The sequence below is a fragment of the Sinohyriopsis cumingii genome, unplaced genomic scaffold (genome assembly GCF_028554795.1).
Source record: "Sinohyriopsis cumingii isolate HCF-2022 unplaced genomic scaffold, ASM2855479v2 utg002725l, whole genome shotgun sequence".
NCBI classification, from domain to species: Eukaryota; Metazoa; Mollusca; class Bivalvia; order Unionida; family Unionidae; genus Sinohyriopsis; species Sinohyriopsis cumingii.
Genome location: NW_028316283.1, coordinates 549,257 through 570,215, shown reverse-complemented (window position 1 = coordinate 570,215; position 20,959 = coordinate 549,257). Strand labels below are relative to the sequence as shown.

Genomic DNA, 20,959 nt, shown 5'->3' with positions numbered 1-20,959 from the left:
CACGTCATTTTCTGTAAATATAGCCAGCTGACAATTAGGTGTTTCTGTCAATATGACTAGTTCCCAAACAGGCCATTTTGGTAAACAATAATGTTTCCAAGACATGCTAGTTTCTGTAAATAAGTTAGTTTCCAGTCAGACCATTTCTGTAAACACTGCTAGTTTCCAGTCAGGCCATATCTGTAAACATTACTAGTTGCCAGACAGGCTAGTTTCTATAAATATAGCGAATTCCCAGGATCACTCTCGTGGCCTAGTGGTAGAGCGTTTGCCTCAGATATGGAAGGCTGCAGGTTTGAACCCTGGCCAAGTCATACCAAAGATTTATAAAATCGGTACTAACAGCTGCCTTGCTTGGCGCTTAGCATTAAGAGGTTAGTGTCTGGACAGGTCTGCCTGGGTGAGACATCATGCTACATGTCTGTAGCATGATGCCCCAGTGTTAGACATCACTATAAACTGTCACACTGCAGACATCATAGCAATATGGCTGAAAAATTGTTAAAGCTACATTAAAAATCTAAATCACACACACACATATGCAAATTCCCATTCAGGCTATTTCTGTAATTAAAACTAGGTCCCAAACAGGCCATTTTCTTCAAAATAGGAGTTCCCTGTCAGACCATTTCTGGAAACATAATAAGTTTCCAGACTGCCTCATTTCTGTAAATATAGAAGTCACCAGTCAGGCCATATCTGTAAATACAACTAATTTCCCAACAGGCTAGTATAGAAATATAGCTGGTTCCATCATAATGATGTACATTTAACAAGGCAAATATTGATAATGTACTTGTTACATAGCAAGTATTGATATATGTACTTGTAACTCAGCAAATATTGATACATGTACTTGTATCACAGCAAATATTGATAAATCTACTTGTAACACAGATTCCATAAAGTGCCAATGAAATTAATTTATGACAAACTTGATCTTCAAATAATAAAGTTTTATGATTTTTCCTGTTTATAGTGAATTCTGTTCATAAAGAAAAAACATATTTCATCAAACTCCAGTGATTATTTATAAAATGAATTCAACTTCATATATACTGGATCTGTAAATCTTTAAAGATTACAAGCTTACAGTAACCTTAAATCTGCTGCAACTTTAACAAGATATTAGTTTACAATTAGCTGTGTCTTTTTTCAAAAAAGAAACTTTTCTAATAAAACTCTCTTACTTTTATACAGAACGGAGAATCAGGTTTACATATTTCAGTTGGGCTGCAGTCTTTAACCATAACTAATGAACTGATAGAAAGTGGAGCAGATGTTAATGCAAGAAACCTGGTAAGTCCTATCACCCAACCAAAAACAGACTTTAATAACACAGATGCACCATCTGACAGAGTACATATTTACTGTGAACCTGTATATCCAAGGCAAGTTATTTTCACATCAGACAAATGGGAAAATCAAGTTACCAGTCCCCAAGATCAGCCTTAGATATCAAAAGTTTTTCATGCTGAACTACAGGGACAGGTACAATGTAGGATAGTGGAGTTCATCAGTGCTGATTATCCATGGATGAGATGATCCGTTGAACTACATGGAACAATGCAACTACAATCTAATCTTTATTACAAAAAATCCAACACCTAAGGTGGCGTTCCCCGGCTTTCCTCACTGGTTATACTGGCTATTTAAAAAAGACCTTGTATATCTTAGGTATAATGCAAAGAACCTTTAATTCCCTTTATTTTGGTGTATGATTGATAAGTGTACTATGGGTTATAGAGTATACAACTTGGCCTTACTTCAAATGTGCACCTTTCAAAAAAGTGCTAGCTCTACTTGGTCATTTTCACTTCCTGAACTTCAGAGGTAAATTGTATAAAAAAGAGCCGATAACTTTATTTACATTTTATATATTTGGTAATTCATTCATTGCACTTTCAGAGGCTGGTATTGTCTAGTCTGGCAAAATTCATTTTCCCTGTTTTAATAGCTGCTATGTATAGTGTACTTTAGACTAATTCAGACTGATTTTTTAACACAAGGGAGCAGTCGTTTTAGTTAGCAGTGTGCTTAAATCATGTAAAATTTCCAAAAGTACAATATCCAAAAGAAATATCATCCACATTACATTAATGTAGCATAGAGGTATGCCAACATTCTCTCCACTGTGCATGTTTTAAATGCGAACTACTTCACCTTACATACGTCACTCTCTCAAAAGTACATATTATCTGGTGAGCGCCCCCTAAATATCAAAGTGTGAATGCATTACAGGAAGTGTATTATAACTCCTATTTTAACATGAAGTTGCCAATAACATGGCCATTGCCCCCTGCCACCTTCCACTAAGAGGCCGGAGGACTGGAAACTGGGTTTAGTTCTGAGTCAACCAATTTCAACAACTCAGTAAAATATGCTTCAAATCTTGAAAACATTTATTTAATCTAAGATCTGGATAAATATGAGGAATCATAGCTAATATGACAGAAAAATATGAATGCTAGTTTTCACAAAACATTAAAATGTTTTCAGTCAATCAAGGGCCAGAACTCTGTGAAACAGGGCCCTATCAGCTCATCATCAAACTCAACCTGGAGCATGCTGAGATAAAGCTTTTCAATAAATATGGTTGATATCCAGCAAACAATGTGGACATTAAAGTGTATAAAATATTGTTAGTTGCATGGCTATTTGAAGTCGGTCAATGACACTGGACAACAAATTTTTACAAAAGTCATGTTACTGAAATAAAATTAGTCAATTCTTATCAATTTTTATGTGCTGAACACGAATATGACAGTCAAATTGCAAAATTGGCTCTAGTTTTTTTGTAATCTGCAAGAAATTAATGTTTACATAACGAAATGCATTCCAATAGTAAAAGGTCAACTGTAATAGCCTACCTATAAAAAATCAAGTCATTGACTACATCTTAGATTTCTTCGCCTGTCTCTTGTACAGCTGTTCGGCAGCATCTCTGAGGAGTGTCCAGCAGTAGTCAGCCAGCATTGTAGTGGACCATTTTCCCTGGTATCTTTGTTCCATTGTTGCGATATCTTGATGAAAACGTTCGCCGTGTTCATCACTAACAATACCACAGTTGCTAGGAAAGAAATCCAAATGGGAATGAAGGAAGTGAATCTTTAGAGACATATTGCAGCCAAGTTTCTTATACTTCATCAACATGTCTTCTACTAGTTCCTTATAGTTTTCTGCCCTAACATTTCCGAGGAAGTTTGTAGAAACTAGGCGAAAAGCATTCCATGCTTGTTTCGCGTCACCTTCCAGCAAGTTGTTGAACCGGTCATCTTTGAAAAGCTCTCGAATCTGAGGACCCACAAAAACTCCCTCTTTAATCTTTGCTTCGCTGAGTCGAGGGAATTTTTCATGCAGGTATCGGAATGCTGGCAAAGTCCGGTCAATGGCTTTCATGAAGTTCTTCATCAAACCTAGTTTGATGTGAAGGGGTGGTAGCAAGATTTTCTGAGCCTCAACCAGAGCTGGGTGTTGGATATTCTTCTCTCCAATGGCTACATTCTGCCTGTGAGTCCATTCCTTCCTCATGTAGTGCATTTCCCTTGCTCGGCTATCCCACTCGCATAAGAAACACATGTATTTTGTATATCCTTGCTGCAGTCCCATTAAAAGGGCAACTACCTTCAAATCACCACAGAGGTGCCAGCTGTACTTGTTATACTCAATGGAATTCAGTAGCTGCCTTAAGTTATCGTATGTCTCTTTCATGTGGACAGCATACGCTACTGGAATAGATGAAAGAATGTTTCCATTGTGCAAAAGCACAGCCTTGAGACTCAGTTTCGAAGAGTCCACAAATAGTCTCCATTCTTGTGGGTCATGAGTGATTTTTAAAGCATTCATGAGGCCCTCAATATCGGAACAGAATATCAGATTACTTTCCTTTCTGAAGAAAGGCTCCAATTGCTGGTGGCGCTTTCGATATGCAGTAATTGTGACATCTTCTTCTAGAAGATTCCATTGTTGGAGTCTTGATCCTAGCAATTCTGCCTTGTTCTTTGATAAGTCCAAATCACGAATCAGGTCATTTAGTTCTTCCTGTGTTATTCTGTGTGGGGTTGATGATGCACCACAGTGAAAATCTGGATCACTGCATGCTGATGGACCAGGAGAAGAACAGGTCGACTCACCTTTGTCTTCGTCAGATGAATCAAGAGAATATTCTGCTGGAGGTTCTGGAATAGGAAGTCCCTCACCATGTGGAACTGGTCTCAATGCAGACGGAATGTTTGGGTAGACTATTCTCGACTTCTTTCGCTTCGTTATTCCGCCGGAAAGAGGAGGAACCAAGCAGAAGTAACAGTCATTTAGGTGGTTGCTTGGCTCTCTCCACACCATTGGGACTGCAAACGGTATTGATGACCTTTTGCAATTCAACCACTGTGAAAGCTGTGTTGTACATGTAGCACAGCATATATGCGGAGCCCAAGGCTTGTCTTGGTCACCAACCTTGCATCCGAAGTAAAGATGATATGCCTTCTTCACTTGAGAATTGATACTTTTCTTCTGGTTGGCAAATGTCACTTCCCCACAAATATAGCAAAAATTGTCCGCGGTATTAACACACTTTCGAGGCATTACTGTTCTTTATTGTACGTAAATGGATAAAATAATAAGTTTTATGTAACAGTAGCTTGAACTGTCTCGCACAACGTCTAAAATATTTTAAATGCTGAACCTATCTGATTGGGCTTTATATAGTACACTGCTTACGTCAGCTTCAGCAGCCGCCTGGCATTAGTATAATAGGCCTACACATGTATAGTACACTGCTGACGTCAACTTACTTCAGCAGCCGCATGGCATTAGTATTGCATTGCATCAGAAAATGATGCAATCAACTGTGGATGATGTGAGCATGATGGTATTATGCAATGTTACATCATTATTCCGGATGTTGCTGCAGTCCTACTGGAGAAATTTACACAGTGAAACATAGAAAATGAGGTATATGAATATCTTCAAAACGAGAGCCAATACAAATTTTTCACGGTTATATTCATGTTCGGCACACCAAAATACTACAGATTAGGGCCTTTTCAAGTCAGTAATGATTTCACTGTTGACCAGTGTGACCATTACTTTGTAAAATATAGTCAAAATATGGTCATCATTAAACTTAACCTTAGACTCTGCTGATGAGAATTTTCACAGCAAATATGTTTGATATCAAACAAATACAAATGCTGCCGTGTTCAGATGCCTGTGAGATGGGCTATAACTATGTCAAATATCACCAAAAAGTGAACATCATAGAAGTTTCATAAGATTAAGATTCAGAGCAAATCAAACTAAAAATGTGAATAAGAAAGTGTTCCTAGTCCAGGTCTTTCAAGGGACATAACTCTGTAAATTAATGTTTCAAGTTGGTTGTTTTCAAACTCGTCAAAGATCATGCTGAGTTCAGTGGGCATTCTACAGATATTATGAGCTTCCCTATGGGTGACAGGTGTAAGCTTTAGTTGTTTGCATTTCCAACAAGCACAATGAAGAGAATTTTGGCATAACTCTATGTTACTTTCATGTAAAGTGGCTAAAATTTCACTGGATGTTGTACTTATGGAAACTTTACATGATCTAAGCACACAGCTAAATAAAATGGCTGCTCCCATGTGCATAAATAGCCTGAATTAGTCTAGAGTAATGTAATGGCTGAGCTAGGTCCTAATAATACTACATTGGAGTACGGCACCAGGGTTGAGTATGCTTCTTATCAGCTGACTTAGGAGGGAGAGAATGGAGTAAACTTGAACTCCTGATTTCCTTTCAACGATAACACAAGATGATTCATTTATTATGAAACATAGAATATAGTCAATTCACAACCATGACAGTCTTGTTGTTTTTGTACTAAGCTAAAATACTATCATTGTCTTGAGGTACAGTATGGTATATGATAATTTCACACAAGGTTAGGGTACACATTAGCACTATACTATTAGTTCATTATATTATTACTTCTTTTGATGATTGAAAATTAATAAATCTGCCATATTTGGATTTAGTTGCAATAAAGCTTACTACAGAAGAGAAAATATGACTTGATTCTAATTGTGAAATGTAAAAATCTGCATGGAAAATACCTGCTTAACTTTACACTTCAACTATAGCATAATATTTAATTCACGTGAATTGATATAGACTTAAGTAAATTGGCTGTCATGTCAGTGAGGAAAACACTCACAATGACTTAGACAACTAATAAATTATAAAATAGAAACTTAACTTATGTTTTATAGATTGCTGGAATAATCAAGTATTGTTGAAATGAATTTAAAATGTCAAGTCAGTGATGAAAACACTCACAATGACTTGGACATTTTATTTCTGCTCACTGTAGCAATGGGGAACAATTATAAAGTATTTGACTGGACAGGTGCAAACCAGTGAACCTATACAAAAATGTTCTCATGTCATATTTGAAGTTGTGAGACATAATGCGACTTACGACAATTTCAAAATCACAACTGATATTGTACATGTTCAGTACAAGTAATGTTTGTGAAAAAAGCAGCTTCCAAGACTAAATGTTTCCATTTTCAAAGCTAATACATGGTTGTACACTCCCTGGTGAGTTTTTTTCAAAGAATTTTCACAGGCTTCCAAAAGTTTTCAAAGGGTATTTTGTCTTTACTATCCTTATGACAATAAAACTTTCACTTTCAAACACAAATCATAAGAACTTGTCCAAACCACACTCACAATGGTACTGAGGTCAGTCCATTTTTTTTCTGCCTCTACTATCCTCCTTCTAGTCGAAAAAACAAACTGACTGAATCACTCTCTTTGGACAATTTCCTAACCTCCTCGTGTATGGAGATTCAATAGGTGGCAACATGACTAGTCATGGAGATTTCAACTTTCTCTCTGACCATCCTAGAAACCCATACACATAAAAACTCCTAGATTTTATTAACATTTTCAACTTCAAACAGTCAGTTAGCCAACACACCCAAAAGACCAGAGTGGCTTCAGTTTTATCATCATTCATCTTCAGCATGTTACATATCATCCATGACTTCATATCAGAAATTCACCTCAGTATGCCTTGGATGGTAGCCTCATCTTCCATTCAGTAGCTAGATTTTATATTTGAGTGTCATCAGCTTATAATTGGTGGCCTAGTGGTTACAGCGTTCACCTCGGATGAAACTGTCCTAATGACAATTTGGCTTTGGATAATGGAAATTTTAGACCTTTATTGACTTGTCTGCGGCATTTGACAAAATACACCATGATGTACTACTTCACCGTCTCTCTTCACCGATACAGCCTCACTATGGCTCAAGTCCTACTTAGTTAACGGGACACAAATCATCTCTGCAAATGGAAAACATTCTTCCTCAGTTGAGCTATGTTTTGGTGTTCCTCTAGTTTCAACCCCATTCTCTTCATTCTATACACTCAGCTACTCTCAAGAGGTCATGTTTCGACATCCAGTGTCTCACCAATTGTAAGCTGATGACACTCAAATATAAAAATCTAGCTACTCAATGGAAGATGAGGCTACCATCCAAGGTGTACTGAGGTGAATTTCTTATATGAAGTCATGGATGACATGTAACATGCTGAAGATGAATGATGATAAAACTGAAGCCATCATCATCATCATGCAAAGACTTTCACATTCACATCCTTTACCTCAGACAATAAGTATCAGCAATACCAGCATTAAATTCACACCATCAGTATGAAACCTAGATGATCAAATATATTAAAGACAGATCTTTATAAAAGTTATGTTGGCAAAATTAAAGTTTATGAGGATGGATAACAAGGGACCACAACGCCAATAAAAAGATGTTACAGAGCACTGAAAACAAGTCATGCATGGAATCATCAATATAGAGCTGAATGCTTGTTATGCTGTTGAAACCAATGTGTAGTAGGCTGGACAATCAGGGGCTACAATTCATGTAGAGATGCCATGGAACACTGGAAGTTACATTCATTCAGGTCTCATCAGTGTAGAGCTGTACTTTCAATTTAACTGAAATCAGCAATCCTTTGTAAAGTTATGTTGGGAAACTACGGCTAAAAGAGCAAGCAATCAAAGCCCATAACTTCTCTAAATGACAATGTAGAATACTGGAATTCAAAATCATTCAAAATCTGGTCAATAAAAACGTACATGTCAAATACAGTTATTGACCAACAATATAAAGTAAAGGCATGCAGCAGCAACCAAAGTTAGGAGGTGCAATCTTTTGGTATTGAAATAAAAGGAAAGCAAAAGGTTTCAACATGAAGACTAATCTAGGGCAAGGACAGTCATACAAACAGACAAGCATACAAACTGATTCAATGTTGAGCTTCCATCGAGGCTGGCTCTACAAAAATCCTCTACTAATAAAATTGATCTTACTTTCGAAATACTATCTCAAGGAAAATAAAGACCTCTTTCAGCTGAACCAAGAAAAAAAAGATGAAAAAAATGTAAAATACAAGTTGCACTGATGCCATCTAACTTTTGTTCCTAAGAAACATAAGAAAAAAATTGATATCATATCTCATGACAACCACTTATTATTGGCAGTTGTAATGTATCATGAATGCATGTTCATCTAATGTGATGTTTTTTTCTTTCTCCAAACATGGTATTTGTGAAGCAGTCTTTCAGTAGCCTGGTGGGTTATCTATATGGTCTCAGCAGCACAATATATATAAATCTAAATCATTATAAATTGAAATTAAAAAATTCTCATTCAACTGTAATAAAGTTTTCAAGAATACAATGCCAATTTAAAACAAAATATGCATGCTAATTAGTGCCTAGAAGATTCTCCTCAAATCCGCAACATCAATTTAACATGGAACTTTTCCCACCACCTTTTACAAACTCAAAAACAAATCTACTGCAATATGTTTTCCAAATTTTATATCAATATAGAATGGTCTTCTGGCTTTGATGTTGCCATGATAAAATCAGAAAAAATTTCAGATACATTTTCCAAATTTCATATAACTATAGAACGGTCACCTAACTTTATTGTTTACATTCTAGAATGGTCAGATGCCTCTGCACTTGGCTGCCAGTCATGGATATCTGGACCTTGTGTACATGCTAATTCAGGCAAACTCTGATGTCAATTTGAAAACATGGGTAAGTTGTCTTTTAAGCCTCATGGGTAAGTTGTCTTTTAAGCCTCACAAGTAAGTTGTTCTGTTAAACTTCATGAGTAAGTTGTTCTGTTAAGCTTCATGAGTAAGTTGTTCTGTTAAGCTTCATGAGTAAGTTGTTCTGTTAAGCTTCATGAGTAAGTTGTTCTTTTAAGCCTCATGGGTAAGTTGTTCTTTTAAGCCTCATGGGTAAGTTGTTGTTTTTGTTGTAGGGTTTAATATAATTTTTTAGCACAAGATAGGCTATACATGGCGGCCAGTATAAATGGTGGAGGAAGGACCTGGGAAATCCCCGGAAAGAACCACTGACCCATGAGAAGCTACTGGCAAGCTTTCTCACGTACCCAAAATGGCCAAGCTCAAGACTCAAACACACACAGACAGAGGTGAGATGGCAGTGATCCATAATGGTGAGCACCTTTGACCACTCAGCCACTTGGGGCCCCTGGTAAGTTGTTCTTTTAAGTCTCACAGGTAAGTTGTCCATTTAAGCTTTCTTTGAGTCAACTGACCCTCAAGTCTCATATTGATCAACATAAGCATTCCGGTGAACAGCATTATGAGTCAGGCAAGTTTGATGAATATCTGGATACAAGCTTTAATCACGTTTGTAAATGAGCATAAAAAACATGATTCATGTTAGATGCTTTAATTATGTTATTTACATAGTAATATTTAAAACTGTGTTTCATTGGTCAATGAAAATGACTGACACACAACTGAGACTGCTAGCTCTTATGTGGGTAGGGTTCTCCCTGTTTGAACTTTTGTTTAATTCTACCCACTTTACTTGATTTGACACAAAAGATGTAAGAACATGATACTGCAAAGCAGGTCTATTTTTAGTTTATTGTAACAGTGAATCAAACACTTCCCCAAGTTGGGGTTTAAAACACAGCTGGCAAATCATTAGGTTCTGATGAAAATGCCCGCTGGCATCACTGTGACAGTTGATTCAAAATTTAAATGTCTGATTACAAGTGACCATTAAACACAGGACATCTCTTTAAACAGGTTCACCTTTTACAATTTGTTTTTTAACAAATACATGCAGCAAATATTGTTATTATTATTATTATTATTATTATTATTACTATTATCATCAATGTTTTGTATGCACTATTCAACAAAATTATAAAATATACATGTATGTCATTCTCTCCCAAATTTATATTCAACACAAGATTACTGTATTCTGCTCAATTTATTCCATAATACTGTTTAAATCATCACTGACTTAAAATAATCACCAATGATATCTATTTTTGTGCTGCATGAAAAACCATGAAAAAATAATAATTACACTACTGACTTACAGCTTACATAGGACTGTAAAACAGAGGACTGGCTCTTTCATCGCCCAACTTGTATAAGTTTCACTTGAAAACAGCTGATCACTCTTTAAAAACAATATCTGGATAAGCCAGTTGCTCAAAAGACAGTTGGAATGAATGATCCCTGACACTAACGAAAAGGGATTAACTCGTATCTCTTCTCAAAGACAAATTTTTTGTGTCACAGAGAGCATTTAATTACAAGCAAATAGATGACAATACTGAACTATGCCTGTCACACTGGCAAATTTCTACTGTAATAGCACAACTACTTTTCCCACTATCCAGCAAACAAATTGCTACAACATTCAACAATAATGATAAAAACTGCCTTACTTTTAAATCTGACATATTGACACCTTCAAATTACTCCATCAATGTGACTGGAGTTATAAACACAAGCAAGATAAGAAATGTTTGCACTGTATATACTTGTATGCTGCAGTGACCGCTTAAGGCAGGGAGTAACCATTGTTTGGTCAGGAAACACTGGGCCACTGTCTGCTGAAGGCAGGTAACTGTTACATACAGGATATTTATACTGGAAATTTGCTTGGGAAGGATCAGAATGGACATTGTCAACAGGGATCACTGAGTAAAGGTGACCATTAAGACAGGTTAGACTATACGATTTCTTTTTAAAAGCTGTACTAACTGTTGCTTTTGATGATGAAACAAACAATATATCAAGGTTTTAATACTGCTGTGATTTTAATTCTGTTCAGCAAAAAAGGGGGCTATTTTGGGGGTAATTTCAAGAAGAAAATAAGGGATCCACACACCTGCCCCTGTGTTATAAGTGGGTTCATTACTTATTTGGGCATGCTAAAAGGAGTTGTGTGTGGGTGTGTGCGTGCATGCATGCATGCATGTATGTATTTCGGGATAATTACAAGGGCAAGATAAAATCAAGGATCTTCCTTTTTACTATGCTTTGATTGTTTTAGTATTTTAGTACTATGCTTGGATTTTCTAAAAATTTGGCAATCTCAGTTATTTCCAGTTATTCAAAAGCCTCTATAAGATAAATATTTAGAATAAAGACTATAATAATAAATTCGAACAATAAAATAAGAAATATTTTTATGGAGGGATAGGCAATGCATGCATAAACGTACAGATTTTACTTTAACTGGGGAAACCTACATCTATAAATTTTGAATGATGGAACCTTTCAATTTTTTATTATTCAAATATGATCATTAAACAGACATTTTCATACAGAAATACAAATATTTACATAAATAACTCATTCTGTGAACGGAAAACACAAATAAATGAATACTTTATAAACTAGGGTCTTAGTCCTAGACAAACCTTGCAATCACATAACTCAAAGCTTTTAGACAAAATGATGATAGCATTGTGACTTGTAGAAAATATGTTTTATATACAAGTCAAAAGAAACTTCTAATAAATATAAAACTTTAAATTTTCAGTATAGTGAGATGACACCCCTACACATGGCAGCACATAAGGGTCATTATGATACAGTGAAACTGCTTCTGGAACATGGTGCTGATGCAAATAGTCAAGACAAGGTGAGTCTCTCCCTCTTCCTCGCTCTCTCTCTCTCACACAAACACACACACACACCAAATAACAATATACTATTTAACTTATGATTGAAATTTATGAAAGTGAAAGTTTACATTATGCAAGTAAGTTCATTAGCATTGGTCAAACAATAATACATCATCAAGGTAATCTTTATTCATCTGCTTTTCAAGATATTGCTAAAGTCTGGGAACATGTAGTCCACACAGAAGTAGACAGCTGAACAGATCTAGTTGTATATCTCAATAATATGACACAAACTGTTAAACTCGGCCCAAATACAGTTTTACTTATGTTTTTAGGTGATAACATTTTATTTATAATCTGATCAAAAACAATATTTGGATTAAAATATGTTTCTTTATTAATATTTACCCAATGATATACATTAGAAAACATCCTCAAGTTCTCTATATTCTAATTTACCCAGCATGCTTCAGGTATCACTTTAATACCCCAACAGGGTCCTGATGATGCTATGGGGAAAAAGGGTTCAAAACAACACTATGATTTAGGGTACACAATGCCAGAGAGAGGTCCCACAGGTGCAGATCTGATCGAATACCAAAAGATGAATGGATCATTCTGCATGAATCAGTTCATCCTGATTGAACAGCCAGTCCATCAGGACATTGAACCTTCCTGTGTGACTTGAATGTGGACTGAACCTTCCTGTGTGACTTGAATGTGGATTTGTCAATGATGACACCACTGGAGAAAATCTCAAACAAGAAACAAATATCTGGGGACCTGGTTCCCCCTTGCCTTCTAAGATACTGTGAATTCATTAATTTCTGTTGGTATGAATTTTACATAAAAAATGACATTTTTGTAAGTTCTTCAAATGTGGATTTAGAAAGGGGTCCTATGTCTTCCCCAGAAGAACATTGTTCATTTGGTCTTAAAAATCATGTGTTTTAGACACTATTTCTAATAATGTCTCTTGCATCATCAAAATTCATTTTCTATGCTTTTCATCTCTTGGACGTTGATGTGTATGGTGCACTCTTTAGGGCCCAAACCTCACTTGCTTTTGGAAAGGTGGGCAGGAGACGAGTACCCAAGCCAGTTATGCTAGTATCTGCGCATATTGTGATTGATCCTACAGAGGGATTCTTGTCATAAGCCAAGACAGGTGATCTAATTGCTGAGAAAGGACCTTGTGTAGTTCAAAACATTCATCATTTTGGTCTGTCGAGCAAAGTTTCAGCCACAACTAGGATAGAAGTATCATCTGCAGGGTCGCATGAACAAGTGGTCCAAACAGAGAAGATCCATGACTGGGCAGAAAAGTCCCAATAGGCAAGAAATTCCTGGGATGAAATTTGATTCTCCAAGCATATGGAAGATAATAATAAGATATCTTCAAGGCATGTGCTTGATGGAGACAAACATTATTCATTTAGGTTTTCAGCCCTATACCTGGATAAATAAAGTGTGGGGATTGAATGAGATCAGATTTATCCTTGTTGACAAGAATTAAGCAGCAAAGCATTAGTAAAATGAGGGATCTCATATCTTGGTACAAAAATATGCTTACCTTGCATGCAGGTAGTTCAGTGTCATATACATGGAGATGGTTCTAAAGTGTGACAAAACTATACGAGTTGTCAAGAACCAGGGATTGTGAATCAGCCTGAAATGGGATTATGAAGGTATACATCTTGGAAGTTCTGGCTGAACAGCTTTGAGGACCAATGTTGGAGTCTTCATTCTGAACTCTGGTGCCTTAACATACTGGTTTTAGAAGCATTGATGTATGAACCATCAGAGCAATCCACTGAACCAAGAGACCAGGAAAAGTCTGGAGTATAATCCCAGATAGGCTGTGTTACGAACTATCTCTACTGCTGTCTGAAAGTCTGCCTTTCATGGGTTTCTGGGGATGTCTGTTGTGAATGGAATTCTTGATAATGGGGAAGGGTCAAGTAACATAATCTGGGGACCCTCCAAGATGATTAGCAAGACCCACAGGTCACTGGGGCTGTGGTAAAGTGCTTAAGTCATCCCTTCTGTGGGATTTTGGAAAAGGGTTGCAATAGCATAGTGTCAATTTCTGTGGGAAGGAAGCTGTTGGTGAAAGAAACTAATCTAAAACTGGTCCTTTCTCCCCATGTCATGTTATCACTTACTCTGGAAAACAGTACCAAAATCTGGCATGCCTTAAAGGGATCCTTCCTACTTTATGGTTCCTCTTGGGAAATGAAGGGTTAGCTATGGGTTGATGAGCACACAAAGCATACTTCACTAAAAGTCTGCTTGAAATGGTTTAGATCTGAAGATGACCTTCTGATTTTTTTAGTAGCATACATTTGGACAGGAACGCACCTCATTCTGAGAGGTGAAGGTAATAAAAGCAGCTACTGAACTACAAAGTGAGTACCAAACCACCTGTTATGTAAATGAGGCATGTGCAAGACTGACAGCCAGGTGTGTCTATTGGTGGGGGTCTTAATGGAGGGATTTAGGCTATGCTAAGGTGAAATAGAGTCATCAAGACCAGACCAAACATGGAGACAATGGCTACAATGTTCTGAATCAGTTACACAATGGCATACTGGGGAACATGCATGTAATATTTCCATTGATGCTGGGACTTCATTGTGGAAAATCAGCATGAAGTTAGATAGGGGTTGTCATTTGGAAAGAATGGCCTGCTGGAAATTGGGGCTTAAAGTTGCCTTTCAAAGCATATTAGTGTCTTGAACAGATTAAGGAATCTATTTGAAAGAAGCCTGGTCTTTTGGGTCGATGGATGCAGGAAAACTGTTCAAGGCCACTAATGGAGCAAGCAGACAAAACTTGAAAGTAAAAGGCAGATATCTTCAGTAGAAGTTTGGAAGACCAAGTCTTCTTGAGATGGTAGTGAATGAGCTGGTGAAAATGGTAGTCATGAACAATGAACAAAGCTGGGAGTCCATCTGTGTTTAGACATGGTGATCTCCAAACTTTCACTATGAAAGTCATCAAAAGTCTGAGGGATAACAGCAAATCACCATAGCCAATACTGGGTCATTATGGAGCTAGAACTGGTGAACTGTCCACTGCTGGCTTATGATACCTTCATAGGTCAAGTACTGGTTATAATGGTTGATTTGTTCACCAGCTCTGGTGTTGGTTACACTAGACATTTGCATCTCAAGTCCAGGACTGGGTATGTCAAAAAGACAGATCACCATACCAAGGTCTTTTGTCAGAAGGCAGAGATCAAGACTGCTGGAGCTGGAGTGGAAGAAGTCTGAGGCCAGCTGACTTCTAGTTCTGTGGTAAAGTTCTGGTTATCAAGGAATAGACAATCACAGTCAGTACCAGAGTCCATATACAGTGATGAATTGGATGCTCATGTGGACCACCATACTGTGTCAGTACTAGGCAGGTGGTCCTTTTAGTGATGACATGGTCTGGCTAGGATACTGCAGGTGTTGACAAGGCACAATGGCATGTCTGAGACTCTAATACTGCTACATCCTCTTTTATGCTTCAAGTCACAGAGACTTGAAAAAGCTTCCAAATGAGGCAAATTTGGTGGCAATATTGTTGGCATCTGCAATCTTACAGAAGCATTTCTTGATTTTCTCACTAGCTGGATCAGCTGTTTAGCCCAACTGATCAGTGTGTTGTCAAGTATGATCCAGTCAATGCCCCATTTAATACAGGCTGCATGATTATCTTCAGCCAGCCTGAACTTCTTTTAGGCCCAACATTAATCCTACTCATTGTTACCAGTTACTACAAAGAGCTTAATAGTGGCATACACAAGATGAAGTCTGTCAATCATCACAAAAATAAATAATACTTTACTGGATATAACTTCCAAATAGGTCAAGTACTAAGTTGAATTGTTAAGTAGTATTCACCATTAATGCAGATAAATAAGATGGCACTGATTTTTTTATCATAGGATGAAAGTGACAATTACAGTGCAAAATATACATCTACAAAATTAAGTAAGAAAATTTATGGAATATACTTCCTTGACATGATAAAATTCCTTGGGAGTACTGCAAGGTAGCCCAGTAGATGAAATAATAAAGCTGTTGGATTAGTGTCAAGAAGGATTAGTGGTAATTTGTATTAATTTATAAAAAAAAGTTACACAGGTATTGGGTATGGTTACCAAATTTGTTATTCTGCAAAAATGCCAAAATGTTCAAAACCATTATTATAAAGGAATACTAAATTCTGTAAATACTTCTTAAAAAACTGGTGACAGTCACCCTGAACAAGCTTTGTCATTGGTACTTTTCTAACAATACAAAAAGTTATCACCAAAAACACATGGGAAAAGGTATTTGGAAAGAGTTTAGTGTACAAAGTGCTGGACAAGCACAGCTGTCAGGTAATTGAGTTTAACTATTAATAACTTTTCAATAAACCATTTCCATTTGTGATGTAACAACAGAAGGTCAATAATCTAAAATCACACAGTAAAAGCATGACCGTATTTCCATGTTATGTTGGAATTGCCAAAATACAATCAAAGGATGCAACTATTTCTGTTCTCAAATCTTTCTCCAGATTGGCAAAACACCATCCGTTTATGCTGCATCAATAAAAATCAAAGAACTTTTAGAACGGCATATGAAAAGAAGGAAAGTTCAGCGACCACTCCTGAAAGCACACAACAGAGGAAAAATCCCACATTACAGAACTTCAAAAGCATATAGGACTGAAGGAATCCAAGTGGAAACAACAGAAACAAATATGACTGCAAAGGATCAAACTTCACACTGGAAACGTGATTCTAGAGCAGAAGCAAACAAAGGTGTCCAAATTAAAACCATGGAAACCAATATGAGAAACCATGAAAGAAAGATTAATCATCCACTAAAATATTCAAACAAATACAATAAGAAAATGAAAAGAATGCTATTGATAGATTAGCTAAAGGAAGTAACATCATTATTGATGCATGACACACAAATGTGACAGAACCAGGGCATCAAACCATTAGATTTACAAATTTTGATAAGTACACTGGCTTCTAAACCAGTATAATTTTTATCGACATCATTTTTATGTGTTTAAAGGCACTGAAAGATAAACAGGTGAATTTTTCTCTTCATTCTATAATAAAGTTTGGAACATGAATGAGAATCTAATGGAAAATGTTACAATAATGGATGAATACCAGTTAGTGTATTGTCAGTTAAATGAAAAAGGAAGAGCTGCATATCTCATAGTTCATTCCAAAGACTTCTTGTATAAAATCCTCAACCACTTTTTTAGTTTCCTTCATAAGATACTAATTGGTGACCACTAATTACAATCACTATGATTATTAGTTTTCACACTTAACATGCTGTCAATAGATTTCCCTTGATTCCCTTTGTATTTTGCGAAGAATGGAGATTGTATTCCATATATTAGCCTTATAAGTGGCAATGACAAAACAACCACACTCAGCATGCCAGCCTGCCAAGACATTTGTTTTCCTGTTGCTGGGTTCTTTAGACTGTTGACTGCTCTCAAATACCTCCCCAAGGTAAGATCACCCAGCAGAGAAAGTTCCTGGGTAGAATGTCAGATGTATTCCTGAGTCTCATATTTCTTAGCGGGTGGTTTTCCCGGCATTCAGAAAAATCACATGCTTCTTTATTTTGACATGAACTAACACAAAACATTAAAATAAAATAAATACATCTTCAACAATGCAACAACAATTAAACAATATAAAATCTAAAACTATTAACTCAAGCATTTTCATATTTTGGTTGGTCTCTCCTTTTTATTTCACTTCACATAATCTCTGTCAATTTTTATTCCAAGACTCAAAAGTTATCATTGACCAACTTGAATCATTTTCTTACTTAACACACTTCATAAAACAGTCTGCATTTGGCCTTAAACTCTCCAGGTTTCAATGATAAGGTAATGAATTAACAGCTTGTATGTGCACTTGTTTGCCTTCTTAGGCTGATTACTCAACCACACATCAATGCACTGTATAATATTTCTTGTCTTCCAGTAGTAATGTGTAAATAGAACAACTAAATATTCAGTTTTTGAAAAATATATTTTTTATCAAGCTTTTCCTTTTCAAAGAGGTAAATTTCAACATGTCAGCTGACAGCTTTTAAAATTTTATTTTTGTCCTACTGCCAGTAGAATCACATGTATGATGACAGTATGTCCTCAGGAGAAGAAATTAGGCCCCAATCCCAGTGTGTACCATTTTTGGTTCTAAAAGTTATGATCCCAACTGATGAAAATGTTTTCCCCACAATGGCCCCAGAACCATACATACCAACCCAGAGAGTAGTAAAAGTGTACATTGTATGAAAAAGTGTACATTTTTTATACTAACTTGGTTCTACAGCTGGTCAAAATTCTTGTCACAAATGGGTAAAAACCATGTGGATTATAACCAGATTATGAACACAAAACATTTTTTATTATTTACATTCAACATTCACTTTAACTAGTCTACATGTCTAACTTCACTGAATAAGCATCAAATGTAGAAACTGTACAATGACCACGACGATGTACTCAATCTGGGTGCTGTATTGCATCACTCATATTCATCTTTTCAAATTCATAAAGTGTTTATTTGTCCTTTTTTTGACATGACATGTTTTGAAGTTTGAAAAATTCCATATGCTCTAATATTTTTCAGTCACAGAACATCCACCAGTCACATTGTTAATGCCTGTTTCATTTAACATCTGTTGCCATTTTCTTTAAAAGTACAGACTGATCCACTAATGTACAAGGAGCACTTCGGTGGCCTAGTGGTTAAAGCGTCTGCCTCGGAAGCGGGAGGTCATGGGTTCTATCCTCAGCCAAGTCATACCAAAGACTTATAAAAACGTACTAAAAACTGCCTTGCTTGGCACTCAGCATTAAGAGGTTAGTGTTAGGACTGGTCGGCCTGGTGTCAGGATAATGTGACTGGGTGAGACATCATGCTACATGTCTGCAGCATGATGCCTCAGTGCTGTGCATCACTATAAGCTTCCACACTGCAGAAATCGTAGCGATATGACTGAAAAATTGTTAAAGCTACATTAAAAATCCTAATCACATCCACACACACACACACACACACACACAGACACACACAGACACACACACACACTAATGTACAATATTATTAATATAATGAATCTGTCAGGCAAAGTTTCAAAGTTTCTTGGAAATATGGCATGTACAGTTGCTATAAGGAAAGCACGTGTAAATCTAGGATGGACAAATGCACTCTAATGCTTTTCATATGCAGCAGTCTATGTTTTTTTAGAATATTTTCAAATTTATATGATGAGTGGTATTAAAGAGATGATAATAAAAATGACAGTTAAAATGTTTTATTGCTTTATTTTCATTTCATTTTTAAATGTACCAGACAAGCATATTCCATATACAGGGCATCATAGGACATAATTAGGTTAGAAAAAGCTTAATGATTATGCCACAAGAGTAATGGATGGCATGTATGCCAACCCCATTTCAAATCACCTAGGAAATATCCATGAATTACTTTGTTTTGCACTGCCAGCATAAAAATTGTTTTATCTACAGTGAAGCCTCATTAATGCAGACTTCATTTATCTGAATTTCATGGGATTCATACAACTGTTCCACAAAAGAGATTTCTGCTTTTAATCTTCCATGAAATTCATTAATCCAACCTGTCTGGTAATCAATATGAAAGAAATGGGTACAAACAATTCCAGCTACTATACATGTTCCATCCACCTAATAAAGAGTCTATTGAAAATATGCCACTGTATCTGACAACAGTTAGAAAATCATTATGTCTATCATTCATATTTACTGCATAATCCTACTGCAAAAGCACTGAATATGTAAAGTGACTTCAAAGATGAAGTCTTTGCTTTTTAAAAAAAATATAATTTCTCATTTTTAAATGAATGTACACCAAGGTCTAGAAAGAAAAAAAGATACTTTTAGGGGAAAGTTTTTAATATATTTCTTCTTCACATAAGTTCCATATAATAAGAAAGTGGGAGTAATACCAGATGCTTTTGCTTTATAATTTGTGCAAATTATTGCATGTGATAGGCAGTGAAATTAATGCTATCTTATGGAGTTGTCTTAATCTTAGTAGCAGAAGTGGCTCAGTCATTAATGTGCTGGACTCATGACTGTTTGATGCATACAAATATATTTTCAACCCTGCCATTTGATTGAAATAGTGGCATTGGTCAAGAGAAACCTGTGACATTGTGCACATCTGTCCTTGGAAATGTTGTGTTACAAATGCTTAATAATCAATTTTTTAAATAAAAAATTGTGCAAGACTCTAGAAAAAGTACACTCACAAATTGTCTCCCTTTGTGAAATTTGCTTATTAAAGTTACAACAAAATACAAATACTACTGAACTTCAAAAACATCCATAAAAAATACACTGATTTTCTAAGTGACACATCAAACACAAATTCATCTGTCTAAAGTAGATCTGTCACAATGAGATATACAGTCTTAGGCCTAAATGTCAGGTTGTCCAAGTTATATGCAGTATTACTACCCTTGAATATCAGGAATGCTAGTATCAATTTTGTGTTATCCATGGCAAAAAGATTAAAAGTAATAAACCTAAACAGTTATATTGCATCTTCCTATCAGCCTATAAATACCAATACACAGCATAAACGATAATGAATCAGTGATGAATTGCATTACTCCATTTCCAGAACCAAGAATTCCTTACATATATCTTGCCAAAGTAATAACCATGAACATTAAGCCTCAAAATTAAATTGCATTTTCTTTTTGGTTCATTTCACTGCAGTCATTTTTCAACTAATCATGTATTGGACTGGTTTGTGTTATGAAATACTATTTTTAAATTGAGGTGCCACATTAAATTTGTATCCCATAAAATGTTTCATTGCTGTAATTTTATCAATATAATTTTGGATTGTGGCATTTTCCCTTAAAAAGTCCACAAAAATCTCATAAAATTCATACTGGCTGACA

At 36.0% G+C, this 20,959-nt stretch overlaps 2 protein-coding genes across 4 annotated transcripts in view; one reads left to right on the top strand and one right to left on the bottom strand.

The window, feature by feature from the left end:
* LOC149770076 (C2 domain-containing protein 5-like) overlaps nt 1-20,959 on the bottom strand; it is a 163,840-nt gene that overhangs the window by 39,798 nt on the left and 103,083 nt on the right. The window lies entirely within an intron of this gene.
* LOC149770077 (uncharacterized) lies at nt 1,207-19,486 on the top strand. The gene is made up of 4 exons (XM_089949437.1): nt 1,207-1,299; nt 9,008-9,106; nt 11,897-11,998; nt 16,533-19,486. The coding sequence occupies exons 2-4, from the start codon at nt 9,017-9,019 to the stop codon at nt 16,896-16,898; spliced, it is 558 nt and encodes a 185-aa protein (XP_089805563.1). The 5' UTR covers nt 1,207-1,299; nt 9,008-9,016; the 3' UTR covers nt 16,899-19,486.